The sequence below is a fragment of the Ischnura elegans genome, chromosome 1 (assembly GCF_921293095.1).
Source record: "Ischnura elegans chromosome 1, ioIscEleg1.1, whole genome shotgun sequence".
Taxonomy (NCBI): Eukaryota; Metazoa; Arthropoda; class Insecta; order Odonata; family Coenagrionidae; genus Ischnura; species Ischnura elegans.
The window spans coordinates 16,464,655-16,480,206 of NC_060246.1; the positions used below are offsets into that span (position 1 = coordinate 16,464,655).

At 42.9% G+C, this 15,552-nt stretch overlaps 1 protein-coding gene across 1 annotated transcript in view; it reads left to right on the top strand.

Moving 5' to 3' along the window:
* The first annotated feature begins 323 nt into the window (after positions 1-323).
* Positions 324-15,552, top strand: part of LOC124156312 (protein naked cuticle) — a 52,186-nt gene continuing 36,957 nt past the window's right edge. Inside the window, exon 1 of the mRNA XM_046530791.1 lies at positions 324-402. Coding sequence (XP_046386747.1) covers positions 324-402 — 79 coding nt within the window. The remainder of the gene's footprint in view (positions 403-15,552) is intronic.

Below are 15,552 nucleotides of genomic sequence, written 5' to 3' on the forward strand. Positions count from 1 at the left end.
CTATCTGCGGCGGGAGGCAGTCGCGTCGCGGGGGCGGCGCCGCTGCTCATGGGTCGCCGAGGCTGCCCCCGAGGAGGCGGTCGGAGGCGGAAGGCGGCCGGGGGCGGGACGCCGGCAGGCGGCGGCTGGGCGTCGTGACGGCGCGTCGGACGGAGCGGCGCGCCGATAGTGTGCTTGCTTGCTTGCGCCTTGGAGGCGAGTTGTGTGTGCCTTGTTCCGTGCGTGAGTGCTGCCTTCCACTCGGTTTGTGTTCTGCGCCTGGAGTCGTCGTCCATGTGTGCGTCGCCCATGTGTCCCTCCCAGTACCTGACCTTGTCTCTTAAATGTGCGTCTCCCTCATGGCTACGAATTTGGTGAAGTGGTGGAAGACAAAGTTCCTCAACGGATATAAGCAGTTCACAGGTATGACTCCATTCCCCCGCCGCACGTGTTCTCGTGCGTAGCGCTAACGTTGCGTCGGCGGTTGTCGGCCGTGTCGAATGGCGCCTTGGAGGGGCCCCACGTTGCCGAGCATCCATCGGGGCCATCTCTCCCCACCCGCGTTGCTGCTCCCTCCACGCGTAGGTAGGGATGTGTCGCTCGCTGCGTCAACACACGCTTGCATTCTCCATGTCCAGTTTACATTCATGCACTCGATGCACGGTGATTAATGTGCCTGATGCACCTCGCGTTGCATTCGCGTAGCAGTGGCTGTGTTTGCGCTTTGTTGTTTTCTGTGGGCTTTATAGAAACGGGCCTTCCCAGACCACTCTCAATTGGCGCTCGATCACATGCTTTTCTGCTCGTTCATTTGGTCGTTCCTGTCATCAGCCTCCTGGATGACTCCAACAATATCGAGCTTAATCGCCCGGGAAAGAATCAGACGGTCCAAAATGTTAGTATTCATTGGATCTTCGTTCCGTATCGCAATTACAAGAAGCTTCCTGGAATTGAGACCCCTTATGAACCGAATGAAAACTCTTATCTTGTACCTTTGTTGTCGTGATGAAGCATGGCGATCGTCCTTCTTATGCTTCTTATGTAGAGGACATGTGAAATCGGCCTAATCGTCCATCTCGCACTGCATTGTGACAGCTGGAGTGCTCCTAAAATACAGTCCAACAACTTATGTCTCCCTACATTACGTAGAAGCTGGTTTAGAAAGTCAACTGGATGCCCAGGTTACTCCAGCCTCTTGACAGTATTGCGTTGGATGGGAAAATAATTTTTATGTTATTGGAGATTACCGCTGTCGTTATGGCAATTACACAGTTGTTAATGCATTACAATACTTCTAGATTTGTAGTTGTTTTCAGGTATTCTCTGATGAGTTTTTTAGTATTCTCCCATTGGTTTATACCTCGTTGTTAGGCATTCCATCTTGTGGCAACCGCTGATGCGTGGACCGTTCGGTGAAATTACCTGAGAGGGCAAAGGGGAGGGGGGGGGGGGGGCGAGAGGCTGAGCTTAGGTATAGGGACGGTCCAGAGGATTTGGAAGGAAGGACAGTCCGTATTTTTATGCATGCAGAACACCGGAGTCTACGTTGAAGTGGCAGAAAAAGAAAATGCATGTACTGTTTCCAGACACTTTATAATATTTATCGTGCTTTATATATTTATAACGTGCGTGAATAGTGCCTCTTCAGCGGTCTTACTAAATTTCCTAGACCCCTCGCTCTGATATATTTTTTCCAAATAATTTTTTTCATGGCATACGCTTTTATGTGCATCGCACATTGAATTGTAGCGCATCATATCGCCTCATGCGAGCAAAATAACCTTTATCTTCCTTGTCCGAGTCGACTTTAAGTTAGGTCTAGTTCTTTCGTGAGCATTCTGTTTGTTTTTATTCATATAAACGGAGGAAAGATATTTATTAATTTTAAACCCAATTTTTTCTTGAGTTATTCATCAAATATTCGTATTACTCGAGGTTTTGGCTAATAAAATTCAGATAACTGTTTTCTATTCGTCCCAATCCATTTTTTCTTTCGCCATAGTCCAGCTGTTCTTCTTAGATTCAATGAAGTGCGCTCTCAGACTCATCCGCCTCTCGTTTGCAATAGAGACAAGTTATCATAAAGGGAAATAGCCCTGTGGAATTTCACTTTGCTCCATCTACTCTTCCGTCTACTTGGCATTTAGACACTTTGACGTTCATGAAAGGGGGTCGTGTTTTTTTTTGTTTGTGGGCATTAACACATTAACGGCCTGTTTAATCAATCCCCTAGCTGCCATCCGACTGTTCATCTCCTGAATTGCCATTTTATTTATTTGTTACGCTGATCTTCGGAATTCCCTGAGTTAAAAGGCGTTTGTTTTCATTGTAGGGGGGCGCGTGGTTCTCGAAGTAAACATTGGCCTCCCCCAACTGCGCTTCCGCGCTTCACCTGTTTCCGCCATTCCGTTGCGGGTGGGTGGCACGAATAGCCGCCTCCAGTGGATTTCTTTCTTCTTCTTCTTTTGCTCTCTGTGGCGTCGGAGCATCGATATCGAACTTGATCGAAGGAAGTGCATTGCTTCCTTCTCGCCATCCCGTTGCCTCCTCTTACCCCTTAACCAGGAAAATGGCTGTGCTGTCTTAAGTTAATCATCTTTAGCTTGGTGCTGATCCTTTCCATTGATTTCCATATCCCTTGCGCATCACCTTCGATTGTTGGTCATTGCTGTGGTGTTGTTGTTCGTAATCACCCTGTACTTAAGTCAAGGCCGTTTTGGGAGGTAGGGGTAAGTGGGTTCCCACCCCCTCCGCGACTGACGAGGTTGATACCCCCTCCCATTGAACCCTCCCCCGAAATGTTTATTTGCCCTGGTAGTATTAAGTCCTCTAGCCTGTTAGTCCTGAGGTCGCGGTTTCGAGTCCCGATGCTCTTGAGTGGATTTTTCGCCACTCAGGACTTGGGTGAATAGACGGTTGTGGTGACGGTCCAGTCGCAGAATTATCTGGTCCATGTAATGTGTTCCTTCTCTTAATTTACACCCTCCTCCCGGGAATTTTACTCCAGTCAACGACCCAGAATGTAGTCTCGGGAACTACTTGGTAGTGCGCCGAAGGCCGTGTGTGTGTATGCGGTAGGTTCACGTGCCGCACCCGTGCGAATGCGTGGCTGGGCGGATGAGTGAACAAATGCGAAGCATGGAATCTGGGTTTCGTTGATGGCCTTGTGTTTTCATGCTTAGCTGTTTGTCCTATTTATTAGGTACGAACGAAAGTGAAACGGTAAACTCCTCTACTCTTGTACTCATGTGGGTACATTCATTCATTGTGTGACACACGGCTTGAGCGATTTGAAGAACATCTGAGAAAAGCCTCTTCATTCATGATGGCGAATCTCTAGAAGCCTTAATACTATCGTATTTGTGTTATCCTGTTATTGGTTGATTACAGACCCCCTTCCATTGTCCTTGCTAATTTCATCCATGGTCGCTCCTTTTATACTTTTATTTCCTATTCCGCGTAAGTTAAGTATATGGATATATTTTTTCTTCTGTTGTCTTCGTAGTGGTGTATGTTGTGAGAGATGAATACGTCATTTTCATGAAAATTTAAAATATACCCTCTGCATTATACTTCATCGATTGACGGCGACAAATAAAATACTTCCCGTGCCATACTTTCTGGAAATTGCGCGTGACAATCTACTTCCTTTGCAGGTTCCTGTGGCGGTACTTGTACAGTAGGTACGGAAAATGTTATAAGTATGCTATAATGCATCGTTTTTTTAGGAAAAAACTGATCTACCATTCGTTATAATCCACGGTAAAAAACAATTATGCTCGTCACCTTATCACAGTTTGATTTATCGCCAAAAAATGCTGAAACTGAGGACAAATAACGTTAGTTATTTGAAAGTAACGCTGCAGTCGGCTTAAATCGGTGGAAAAAGATCGAAATTATAAGCATACGGATTTGGTAGGATCCGTATTCCCTTTGCCTTTTGGCCTCTATGATGTCTGTGATGACAAATGCATTTAATATCGTATAAGAAAAGTGTTTTATGAATCGCGCGTCGCTAGCTAATTGTTGATTACTGCATTGATACTGCTTTACAACTCCTCCATCAAACCATTGCTATCTTACGCCTCGCCGTTGTGGCTTCATGCCAGCGCAACTCATTGAAAATAAATCCAAACCTGCGAGAATAAAATAGTTCGCAAAATTCTAGGAGCCCCTTGGTTCATAAGCAACAAACAAATATGCAATGACATCAAATTTACTCCGAGTTTACGAATTTTGAAAACTGCTCTGACGAATCTCCAGTATTCTTTTCAGAAAACAAACAATAGGCTTTTAGAAAACCTTTGTTACTATGCAATTCCCCAAAAATCAACCCATAGAACCCCTTAATGCGCCCTCAACCCATCCCATATGCCTTTCCCTTCCTAACCCCCGCAATGCATTGACAGAAAATTTCAATCCATCAGCACACCATAGTATATGAAACAAAACCGTTCCGGATTCGCCGAGAAGACAGCCCATTGGCTGGGAGCTTGGACGACAGATATATAAGAAAACTCCGCTTGGCTTGGTACAGCATTTATGTGTTCCCTCTCTTAGTTAGGTAATGCTCTGCCAAGTCGACGGAGATGTCGTGGAGACGCATGGAATGGGAAGGTGGTGTGAGTGAGGTGCGTTTTCTTGCGTTGGGGTGGGGGGGAGTGGAGGTGGTCACTTTGTAGCCACGGAATTTCAAGAATGCAGCGATCCGATGTTGAGGGTCGGCCGTGGAGTGAGCAGAGTTCGTCTGTCAGCTGCCCACGCCCTCCGCAATCCATTCGCCTTTAATTGTCTCGTCCGCTCGCGCCAGCGGAGCACACCCACCCCTCTCGGAGGAGGATCAGTGCGCCCTATCCAGGGTGTTTCCTCAAACTTGCTGTTGAGAGATCTCTTTCTCCGGAATAAGAGGATCCTCTATTTTCCATTTCATCGTTCTGCTAGCGAAAAGGAGAAAAAGCAGCATGCCATAATGTGGGACCCTTGAAAAGATTGAATACGATCACCACCGAAAAAGAAATACGGAGGCAAAATTATGATGGCGAAAACTTATCCTAGGTCAAGCACAAAATGTAAATGAGATAAAAAGGAAGTAACCTACGACTAAAAATCCATAAAGAAAACGCGAAGCAAATGTCGGCCATACATGAAGTATCGAATATATATTACCGATATACCGATAATTCATTCCGAGTTCACTTATAAAATTACTTAACATCATACTCCTGACTTCGATCAAAAATTCAAAGGATGATATAGACATTTCCCTGTGAAAAAAAAAAAAATACCCGGATTTCAAGGTTTCATTTCTAGGGTCATCCGCGTCTGACGCGCTAAATGATGACAGTGCAGAAATACGGGGAAGGCAAGAAACAAAAACTTCGCGGAATGCGATCGCAATTGGCAAGACAATTATCGACGCACTGGACAGGAATGAGTGGATCGCACTGTGCGACGAACGCGGTTCCCCGCAATCGATCCCCATGAACACCCCATTACATCACCAAGCGCCATAATATACCCACGTGGACTTTCAAAGAAATATACCCGAGTGCAATGACTCCGAGAACGATCTTTTCCCATCGAGGCAGGCAAACGTCCAAATAAAATATATAGTTTCCGGTGTAATTATATGGAAACTGTTTATATTGAACATAATGTCTCAACACTTAGGTTCATTTCCATGCCCTTTTGTTTCGACCGACATAGGTTTCAGCACATAATACCTTGAAAATGCTGTTAATTATGTTAAAAACGTCGAAATAGATATATCAAACACCTGTGAATTATTTCCCGTTTTCCAAATATAATTTTCAAATTGTATATTTTTTCTCGTCACATGTAATGTTTGCCATTTGTTTTGGTTTGCCAAACTTAAGGATTATTTTTACACTAACATGATTAGAGTAAATAAATAAAGTAGCCTAACACAGCACTTAAAAAATAATTGGATATAAAATACCGCATCCTACTCTTGCTTCGATCTGAATTACGCTGTGCTAGCGTTCAGGAACGACACCCTAAAACACTGATGGGAATGACATTATTCCAGGGTAAACGTCAGGGGTAGACGAAAGCAAAGGAAACGAGTTCCAGATTCTATAAATTAAAAAAAAATATACTCCCCGTAACATAAGGATTGCTAAAAAAAGTGGAAAACGCGAAGGAAATAAAAGTTCGCGACTTGTTGATAAAGGTACGATCATTACGCCGATTGAATCACGCCACAATCGACTTGAAAATAAAACATTGAGCCCAATGACGACGATAACATGAATGGAAAATGCAAAAATTTTAAGGCGAATAGACTTGTGAGCTTGTCTAAAACAGGCACACTGCTTCCGTTTCTGTTTTTTGAATTAAAATCACGAAAAATTCCTGAATATGAGATTTCCATGAGATTCCCCGGCCGGTTTCCCAAAAAGCGCGAAGAATATGCTAATAAGTGCTTTTCGAATATTTATTTCGTCATTAAAAATTTCAATTTCAGCTTCACTTTCCGATGCATGTTTGTGTTAATTTGACGTCAAGGCTGAACGAAGGAAGCATCGAATCGCATTGAAACAGAAGAACTCTGAAATGGAAGAGACGCGATAGGAACCGATAGGAACTTTCACCAGCAGACGTGGGATTATTAGCCCCGCGATGACCTTTCTTCTTGGTTCCGCAACTTTTTGATGCCATAATAAGGCCTACTTTCTTTCAAGGAAGGTGTCACCATAGCCATCTGATCATCAGTAGTACATATAATCAGCGCACGTGGGGCGATAGCCAGGCATTTCATTCATCAAGGTGCAATCAAAGCGCGATTCCATGAATTTCAAGGCTAAAATTGCATACAGTTCCACGTTACACTGCCGCGGAAGGAAGGAAGCAACGACATACTTAAGAAAAAAAAAATAAAATGTAATGCTAGACAAATACAAGACTACGCAAGTACTCACGTAATGGGGGTAACGTACATTATTTATTTTACCACATTTTCTATAGCAAGGCCGGATCCAGATATTTTTCTGGGGGGTCACAAGGGCCCCCCCAGAAAATAATAATAGACAAATATAATAGACAAACGGTCTTCTTATATTTGAGATTAAAAACAGCGTACAACTATTACTACGTGAAACATTCTCTTTATTTAAATATGAAAGTTATTTATATGAAATTAAATGAGGTTAAGGCTCCGTATACTACAAAACAAAACGTACGTTGTGATAACCGTATTAAAAATCTTGTATATTTTTTAAGCGTCTGGGTGGGGGGGGGGGGGCACGTTTCCCCGTACGCCTCCTCTAAATCCGCCTATGTTCTATAGTAAATAATGAAATTAGGTGAGCAAAGAGTTCTCGGGATCGCCACCGGGCCAGGAACTGCATAACTGCCGACGTTTCGATGTCCGACTCGGCCATCGTCCTCAGGGTTGTGAGTGTCGAGTCGAAATTTTACCATCTTATATTGATCCACATCCTCCGTATTTCGTAGGCGGTTCATTACCTGCACGGCGTAAAACGAAAAACCAAAAGCCGTCTCCTCCTTTTTTGTCTTCTTAAAACTGAACTACAATTGCTTTTTTTGATCACTCACTGCTGTTGCAATTATTTGTAATTACATAAAATAATTGCGAGATTTCATCTTTACAGCTGAGAAATAAATGACCATTGTAAAACTTGTAAAACACATACCGATTGATAGAAAAATGGATGGGATTTTTCATCCCTCGAGCCATCGCGGCAAATGATTGCGTGAAAAATTGTTTTTCCGCCATGTCAGTGGAGCTATCGCTGGAGCTGTCCATATCGAAAGGAATGGAGAGAATGATCGTGAGATTCAAGCTTTATGGAGGGTTTCTGGAAGAGCGAGGATGACGCCAGCCTTGTGCGGTTGGATTGATCTGGCTTTGGTCGCTCCCTCTTGCCATCAACATTCCTCCGAGCGCCCCACCATTCATTAATTCGCGTCTCGAAGAGGCTCTTATGAATCGCTGTTGGAATTTCCTCGAAGCCTTCCCTTTTGCGTTTTATTGCCCACACATTCCTCTCTGCGATAATTCCAGCGGTCCGTTCTACTTTCCTGTAAGCCAGGCTATTTGGGCTTGGCGGCGGTTAGTCCTTGAGATGTGTTGACGCCATAGACCCGCCTAACTGAAATTCAGTGGCATCCAGCAACTAGTTAGTCAACTTTGGCTAACTTTGTGCCGAATATGAAAATTGTTTTATTCGATTTCACGATGTGGTCAGTCATAAGTTCTACGTCCCTTCGTTTCCCCTACCCGACTTCGTTTATTATGTGTTTATTCTCACGTCACCCTCTTAAAATGTTCAAAGAGAAATATTTTTATTTTTTCCTTGGAAAATATTTGAATGCCGTCGAAGTTCTCAGTCCTTGTCACCCTTTTCCGTCTGTTTCATTTCCCAGTGAGGCAAGATGCTTGTACTACCCCCTTGTAACCATTATAAATGAGTGCTGCTCATGACATTAACTCGAGATGTAGCAGACGACGTTAATCAGGCATATACTTTCAATTTTACGCTTAAGAGTCGTGAAAATTACCTCACGAAGTTCACTATATTAATACTTGCCTTAAATACTTATTTTGAGTGTTTTAGTGCTCCAATCCGGTTGACCATGGCCATGAAGTTCGATAAAATAGGGTGGTTTCCTATTATTTTTTTATTGCCTAAATCGAAAGATTATTACTCCTGGAGTACGTATTTCACGTATTTAGAATTTTAAATGACGATATCGATTTTTCGCGATTAATTGAAAAGTGAAAAATTTCAAGCGCGCGAAAACGCGGCGGGTAAGTATGAATGCCGGGAAATCTCTCCGTGTGACGTATTTCTCGTTCCCGCTGCCGCCCTGTGAGGTGACCTTGAGGGAGGCTTGAGCGCTGATACGACGCAGGCTGCTAGCGGGTAGCTGAGTACCCTGCTGGCTGGTAGCGCTTGGCTTAAATAAGGATTATTAATACCTTATCAAACGAAGAAAACTCTCCGACCTTAGCCAGTTTTAATAAGTGATTATTAAGACATGTTTCCCTGAGCTCTGCGCCTCACGCATGCATTGGTAATCTCAGACGATGTATAACTCCTATCTACTCGTATAGAAACTAGGTCCCTGTGACGTCACGTGGAGTGGCATCGCATGGGCCCCAATCCGGCCGTTTTCAAATGAGGATAAAAAGGGACCACTGTCATTCGTCTAAACCGGTATTTCTAAAACGAAATAATTTATATATTATGAATACACTAATGGTGGGTAACGAATCGCAATCAATGCCTTTCAAATTCTTTGATGAAGGAAACTACCCTATTGTGTGGTACTCCCATTTTAATCACATGTCTGTACCTACTCATAATTGACTTCGTCGTATTTCGAGCGTCATTTGTTTGCGCTACAAGGATAAAAAGAAAATTTCAGGCTTTAATTATGCGCCGGGTTTAAAAGTGTTTTAATTTACTTTATAGGATCAGATGTGTTATTTTGTAACTCTGATCTTATGATACATATGAAAAAAATAGGATTTATGATAAAATTAATATCATGTCAAGAGCTTCCTATCCCACACTGGGTTCGAGACGTGTCGACTGTCGCCTCAAAGAGACAATGCGTGAGGCTTTTATTAATCAATTATATTCATGCTAGGTTTGAATGTCCTAGTACCAGTTTACAATGGTAAGGGTAAATTACTCGATGGATTCCCCTGTTGGATACTCTCTCGGGTTGTCGACCGAGTTAGTTGGTCCACAGTAGGTACAGAAGTTTCGAGACCTTGATCGATCGTCTTCTTCAGGTTCAATGCGATGTTTATCCCTCGGGGCGTATGCTCTTTCTTCCTCTCTCCTCCGCCCCCTATCCTCCTCCTAGCTCTCGCCTCGTTGGCCAATTCTTTGGCGAGGGCAACGGCCCTCTCCTCAGTGAATTCTAGCCGTGAGCTCTCCGTTTCGGTCGCGAAGGACTGACCACAGGCTCCGGTCGTTTCGAAAGCTTACGACTCATCGCAGCAGTGGCGGTGCCAGGATAGGGACGAGGTGAATGTAACCTCCCAGCAGTAGTAGGGGGTGGGAACTAAATAACCATTTATTCTGGCGTAAATTGGATACACAAGGGGGGATGAACCCCTAGTTCCACTGGATCCGCCATTGCTTCACAGTAAGCGATTGATGTACTGGAAGAATCTCTTTTCAAAACACCAATTATTCCGGGTGAAAGGGTTTTTGTCCGTGAATATAAAAAATAAAAATAATGCTAGATTCCGCACTTCACCGTTATTTTTGCTCACCGATTTGCTGGTGGTACTTGGGTAGCCACCAGTCCAGGGATTCAGTCAATTAATTGTACGTATGATAGGTAATATTGGTAAAATTATGCCTCAATGATTGAAATTTAAACAATGATACATTAAATTATCACCAACGATGACAATTTATTACCATGGGGTAAGCGTAGAATACTACCAAGTACTAAACATTAGCCGTGAACAGACTTTTAGCCTTCACTCGGGAAAGTTTGTCCTTTTTCTTTGCAGCTGCATAGCCTCTGGAGACTCCAGGGACAAAAGAAGACCTTTCACCTATTTATTTCCAAGATATTACTAAATTCCTCTGCCAAGTAGAAATATCCGCATTTAGCCACCATGCAATACAACAATCACAGAAGCCTCGGATTGCCCCCTACTGCAATCCGAAGTCCAGCTTCAAAAAAGTGAAACTAAAGACTATAATAGTGTGCGGAGGTTGGTGGGGCTGGTATTATCGATGGGCAAACGTTCACGATTTCCGTTGCCAGCTTCGAGACTTGTCAAATGCATTCAATGAATTTGAATGCCGCAAGCGTCAATTCACTGTCGTGCGTAATGGAAGGAATGCTGCGACTACTTTGATGGAGTTACCCGAGGGACGTCGCTGACCACATATTAATGACCTCTAGCACTGTGATCCTGGACGGAGAGCTTAAAAGATTGGGGTAAACGGTCGCGCGCATCTTTTTTCGCACTGTTCTGGTCCATTTTAGGGGGCACTCGCGCATACAGTCTGAAGCGGAAGGAAGGCAACTGCCATGTAGCTCTATGATCCAGAAAATCCCGCCGTACTATGTAGGCTTATGCCTGGGAAGAATGTCATACCATCATCAACGTCCTAATTATTTGGAGTTCGGATAATTTAATGGCTTTGGTGCTAAAAAAATCAAAACCTCAATTTCCTCGATTTCTATCGCTGAAATTTATATCGCGGCTGACATTTTGAAGAAGATCAACTACATTCAAAAATGCAATTTATTTAGTGCGTACGTCAGAATGATCTCCTAAATGCCTTTTATGTTTTAGGCAGATAAAAGGTACCACGTGCAAGCCAAGCATTATTCGTCGATTGATTTCCAATTTCACCCTTCTACCTCTCTCGTTGCCCTACATTTTCGTTAACATGTGCTGGCACTCTCCCCTTACTTGGCCGTTTGAAATCGAAAGAGCAAGTGCATTAGCCGACCCGCGCCCCTGAGAATGAATCTCTTTAGCTCGAGGCACGCAGTTGCGGCGCCGCGTTAGGGGAGCAGCGGCGCCTTCCTCTTGTCGTCGTCGTCATTGTTGTTGTTGTTGTTCGGTGGCGTTGCGGCGTTGCCAGCTCTTCCCCTCCGCGAATGGAGCGGTGCGATTAAGAGAGATTGCCCCCTTCCGCGATGTGTTTGTGCCGACGCACGCGCCGCCACCACCGCGTGGGGTGGAGGGGCGGGGGAGAGGGGAGGGGGGGTTTGGGGGGAAGGGGTGCGCGTACGTACGTGAGGTATGAGCATGAGCATGTGGGAGATGGAGTGAAGAATGCCTCCTCTTCAAATTCCATAGTCATCTTTCGGAACACTTAAGGCTGTTTAGCCATGACTGGATGCATATGCTTTCCGCACATCTCGTTTTAAAAATGTTTACCTTTAGCAGATTGCACCTATTAGTGCTGAAAATTTACTCATGGTTCCACATTGTATGCATAATTTTAAGCCCATTTATAAAAAAATTCATTGTTAATTTTTAAAATATTGTTTTTATTTCAAGCAATTTAACCCGACCGTTGCGCCATTTTTATGGAACTAATTTTATTAGACTTCAGATTGTTTATTTATTGAGTATTTTCGCAAAATGTGGAATTTCGGCGTTTCCTAGTTTTATTTTATAAGCATGATTCTTAATGATTTTGATGAAGCATGATTTTTTTAAGGCACGCGTCGTACTTAATATATCGGTTTTGGCCACAGCAGCTTTATATTTCAGATATAACCATAATTTTTTCTATGTGTAAACGAGCGTCGCCGTTAGGATCTCACGTTGAAGTTCTGATTTTCAAATGCTATTTCCATGAAATATAGCCCATTGGAAAATCAATTTTTCTCATCGTCAGTCGATCAGGCATTATTTGAGGGTATATATTGAAATTATTTTTCATGAAAATGATATTTCCTTTGTTCCTACCCAGCAGTGCGGAAAAAAGTGTCTTAACGATTAGTTGTCAATAGCAAATTAAAAAGTTGAGGATTAAGTAGGAGGAGTAAATGCCTAAAGTTAGCATAAAAACTTGAGGAGGCACTTGTACTTATTTTTTAATCGATCATTTTGAACCCTTCGCGATCATTTCTCGAACGGTTTGCATGGATTGCCACATGCGGTTTTGCATGCTGCAGAAGGTACTCGTACTATGAGAAACGCGGAATATAACATCAGTGATGCAATGTGCGAAAAAGGAACTTCATTATGTTTTCATTGCAATTCGACAGTGTAATTGACGCGTTAATGTTATACATTTCACGGCGTATAAGTTCTGCCGATGGGGAATGCTTGAATCCACGAAAAAAATGGTTCTTTTCAGTAGAGTGGGGTGTTTTCAAAATGTCGTAGATGCATCCAAGTAACATTACTTGGCGTATATAAGTTTTTTTAAACCTTCGTTTTCCCTGTACTTCACACAAAGAAAAAATATTAAACAAGTTTCGTTAGGATTTAATAATGACTTAATTTCCATTTGTTGTCGATTGAAAACAGTCAGAACGAAGTCAACATTTTAGCTCAAGTCTACAATAAGCCGACCGCTTAAAGCAAGGCGACTTATGACTTAAATCAATATTACTTCCGTACACATTGATTCAGGGGTATATCCAGGATTTTTTTCTGGGGGGGCACAAACAAGGCCGTATCCAGGATTTTGTTCTGGGGGGGGGGGGGGGCGGAAGGCTCAAGGATACCTCGTAATACAAAACGAGCGCAATGATAATGGGACCGTATTAAAAATCTTGCATATTTTTGAAGGGTCAGGGGTGGAACGTGCCCCCGTTCCTCCCCCCCCCTAGATTGATTCCATACAATGAAATACATTACCTGAATTCTTGCGAGTCCACGCACACGTATGCATATGTATATGTACTGGTTTTGGCATGTTGTTTATTATGATTAGGCGTTCGGTACGCATTTGTCGATAAACGTCTTGAAGTAGATAGCTTATATTATTATCTCAAATGTACATATTTATGCCTCATTTATAGATGTATCCACGACAGAATAGATCACTTTTTAGCGAATCATTTTGTATTTAACCGTAAATAACTAATATCATTTTAAATTTTTTGTGTCGTTCCCACAGGGATTCAAATCAGTCGATCTTTGTTAACTTAGTGTTAAACGTCGGCGAGGCACTTCTCATTGCACTCCTGTGTGTCAATGGCTCCCGGAAAACGTGAGCGTTAATTAGGAAAACATTTTTATGACGACTTACAATACACGTCTTGTTCGTCTGAATCTTCAGTACTTCACTTTTGACAAATATAAGATATTGTTACATGTATCTTGCTTGAACATTAATAGCACGAGTAACATATTATTGTGGTATCCACATTCTTTTTCCTACCACATAACACACATATCGTCCATTTTTTTTCTTTCATGGTGCTGACTTGTAATTCCTCCTTCCACTGGCTCTTGATATGTATTTTGAGAGAAATGGCTTAACTTGTGAGGGGAGTGAACTAATTTTAGCTCTTCTTGTGAGATGCGGCTTCCTGAATGGGAGGGAAAAATTTACCAAATACTTTATCCTCGGTTGCCTTGGGATGTCACGGTTAGAATAAGTCACGATGCAATGGCCGCGCCAAAGGAAAGCCGCACCAGTGAGTCCAATGATTCACACCAACCAGCCAGTTTACAAAAACAGAGGGTTCGAATAATAAAGCACCTGTGCTTTTATACCGGCTACATTCATTAGTGAGGAGACGACTGCCTATGCCCAACCTCCAGTAATTCGTGCTCCGGAGAAGACATAACACATTTGATCTGCAGTGTCTACTCCATACTTAGTCGTCTTATTGTCCAAAACAGTAGAGGGTGTGTTTTTCTTTTCACCAATTACGTCAGAGTGATTTATTGTGGACGTGAGACACAAAAGTTATATTGTTTTGAAATCGAAAGAGACATGAGCCAATGGCACGATTTTTGTTCGTTTTGAATTCCACGAAGGTTATTTTTTTCCATAATGTTACAATACTCGTTGTCTTTTTTCCCTGAGAGAAGTGGCAAAGGAGTTCTAGCATTCCAGTTAGCTAAGGTTAATGCCCATATTGGTCCCTGCAATATCACGAATCAACCGAATGACTATGTTTCATGAAATTAACGAAAGAGGGACGTGTAGCTGCCAATTTATCGGCCTGCATTCTCATCAAGCTCGTTCCTTTATAATTCAAATCTAACAGAGTGCGGTAAAAATATAAACGTCTTTTGTAGAGCATGTAGGTAAGCTCAGAAGAATAGGAATTCCTATTCCACCGGAACACCGCAGTTTCACTGTTGTAACAGTGCGTAAAGTAACCTCAGTTCCTCTTAAAAGTTCCTCTTGCGTTATCTTTTGCATCTCTATCCCACAACATATTGCGTTTTTAGTTCCTTATTCAAAATGAGGAGACTTGTGTACCTTACTATATCCTCTGTCACACTAAGCACTGTCAATTATTTTGTGAAATGCAGCAAGTACATTCCGTATTCCTCTTGCATGCTGCTTTGGCCGTGGCAATGCTTCGACAATAGTTATGCTTCGTGTCTTCGATTTTGTTGAACAGTCAAATTTCCTCCCCTTGTTCCCTCCCGATAGTGTCCAAATTTGCTAAATTATGAGGCTGTCGTGGATGGATGTCAGGCTAATGCTTACGTTTTTCGTTGATAACTACAGCACGTAATACTTCGAATGCCCTCAATGAATTGAACGCACCCAGCTATTCGTCGGTGTGGGGTTCGGACGGCTCGGTACGGTTTTGGCGAACACAACATGTGTATGTATGACATTGATTACCGTCGGCAATGAAAGTCGGAGTAATGTGATGTGCGGCACCGATCAGGCGGCACGATGTTTTAAGGAAAAGCAATGCAGCTGCGATCTAAAGCACATGTGTACAACGATACAATAAATTATATGCACTGTGACGTAGTTGACACAGAAAAATGCACTAAGCTCAAACAGGAAGTATGCAGTTATCATCTTCAAATAACTTTTATTATCCTAGGCTTACGCTGCTGTCGAAACTTAAGGATTCTGACGAGTAGTTATTTCCCGTAGA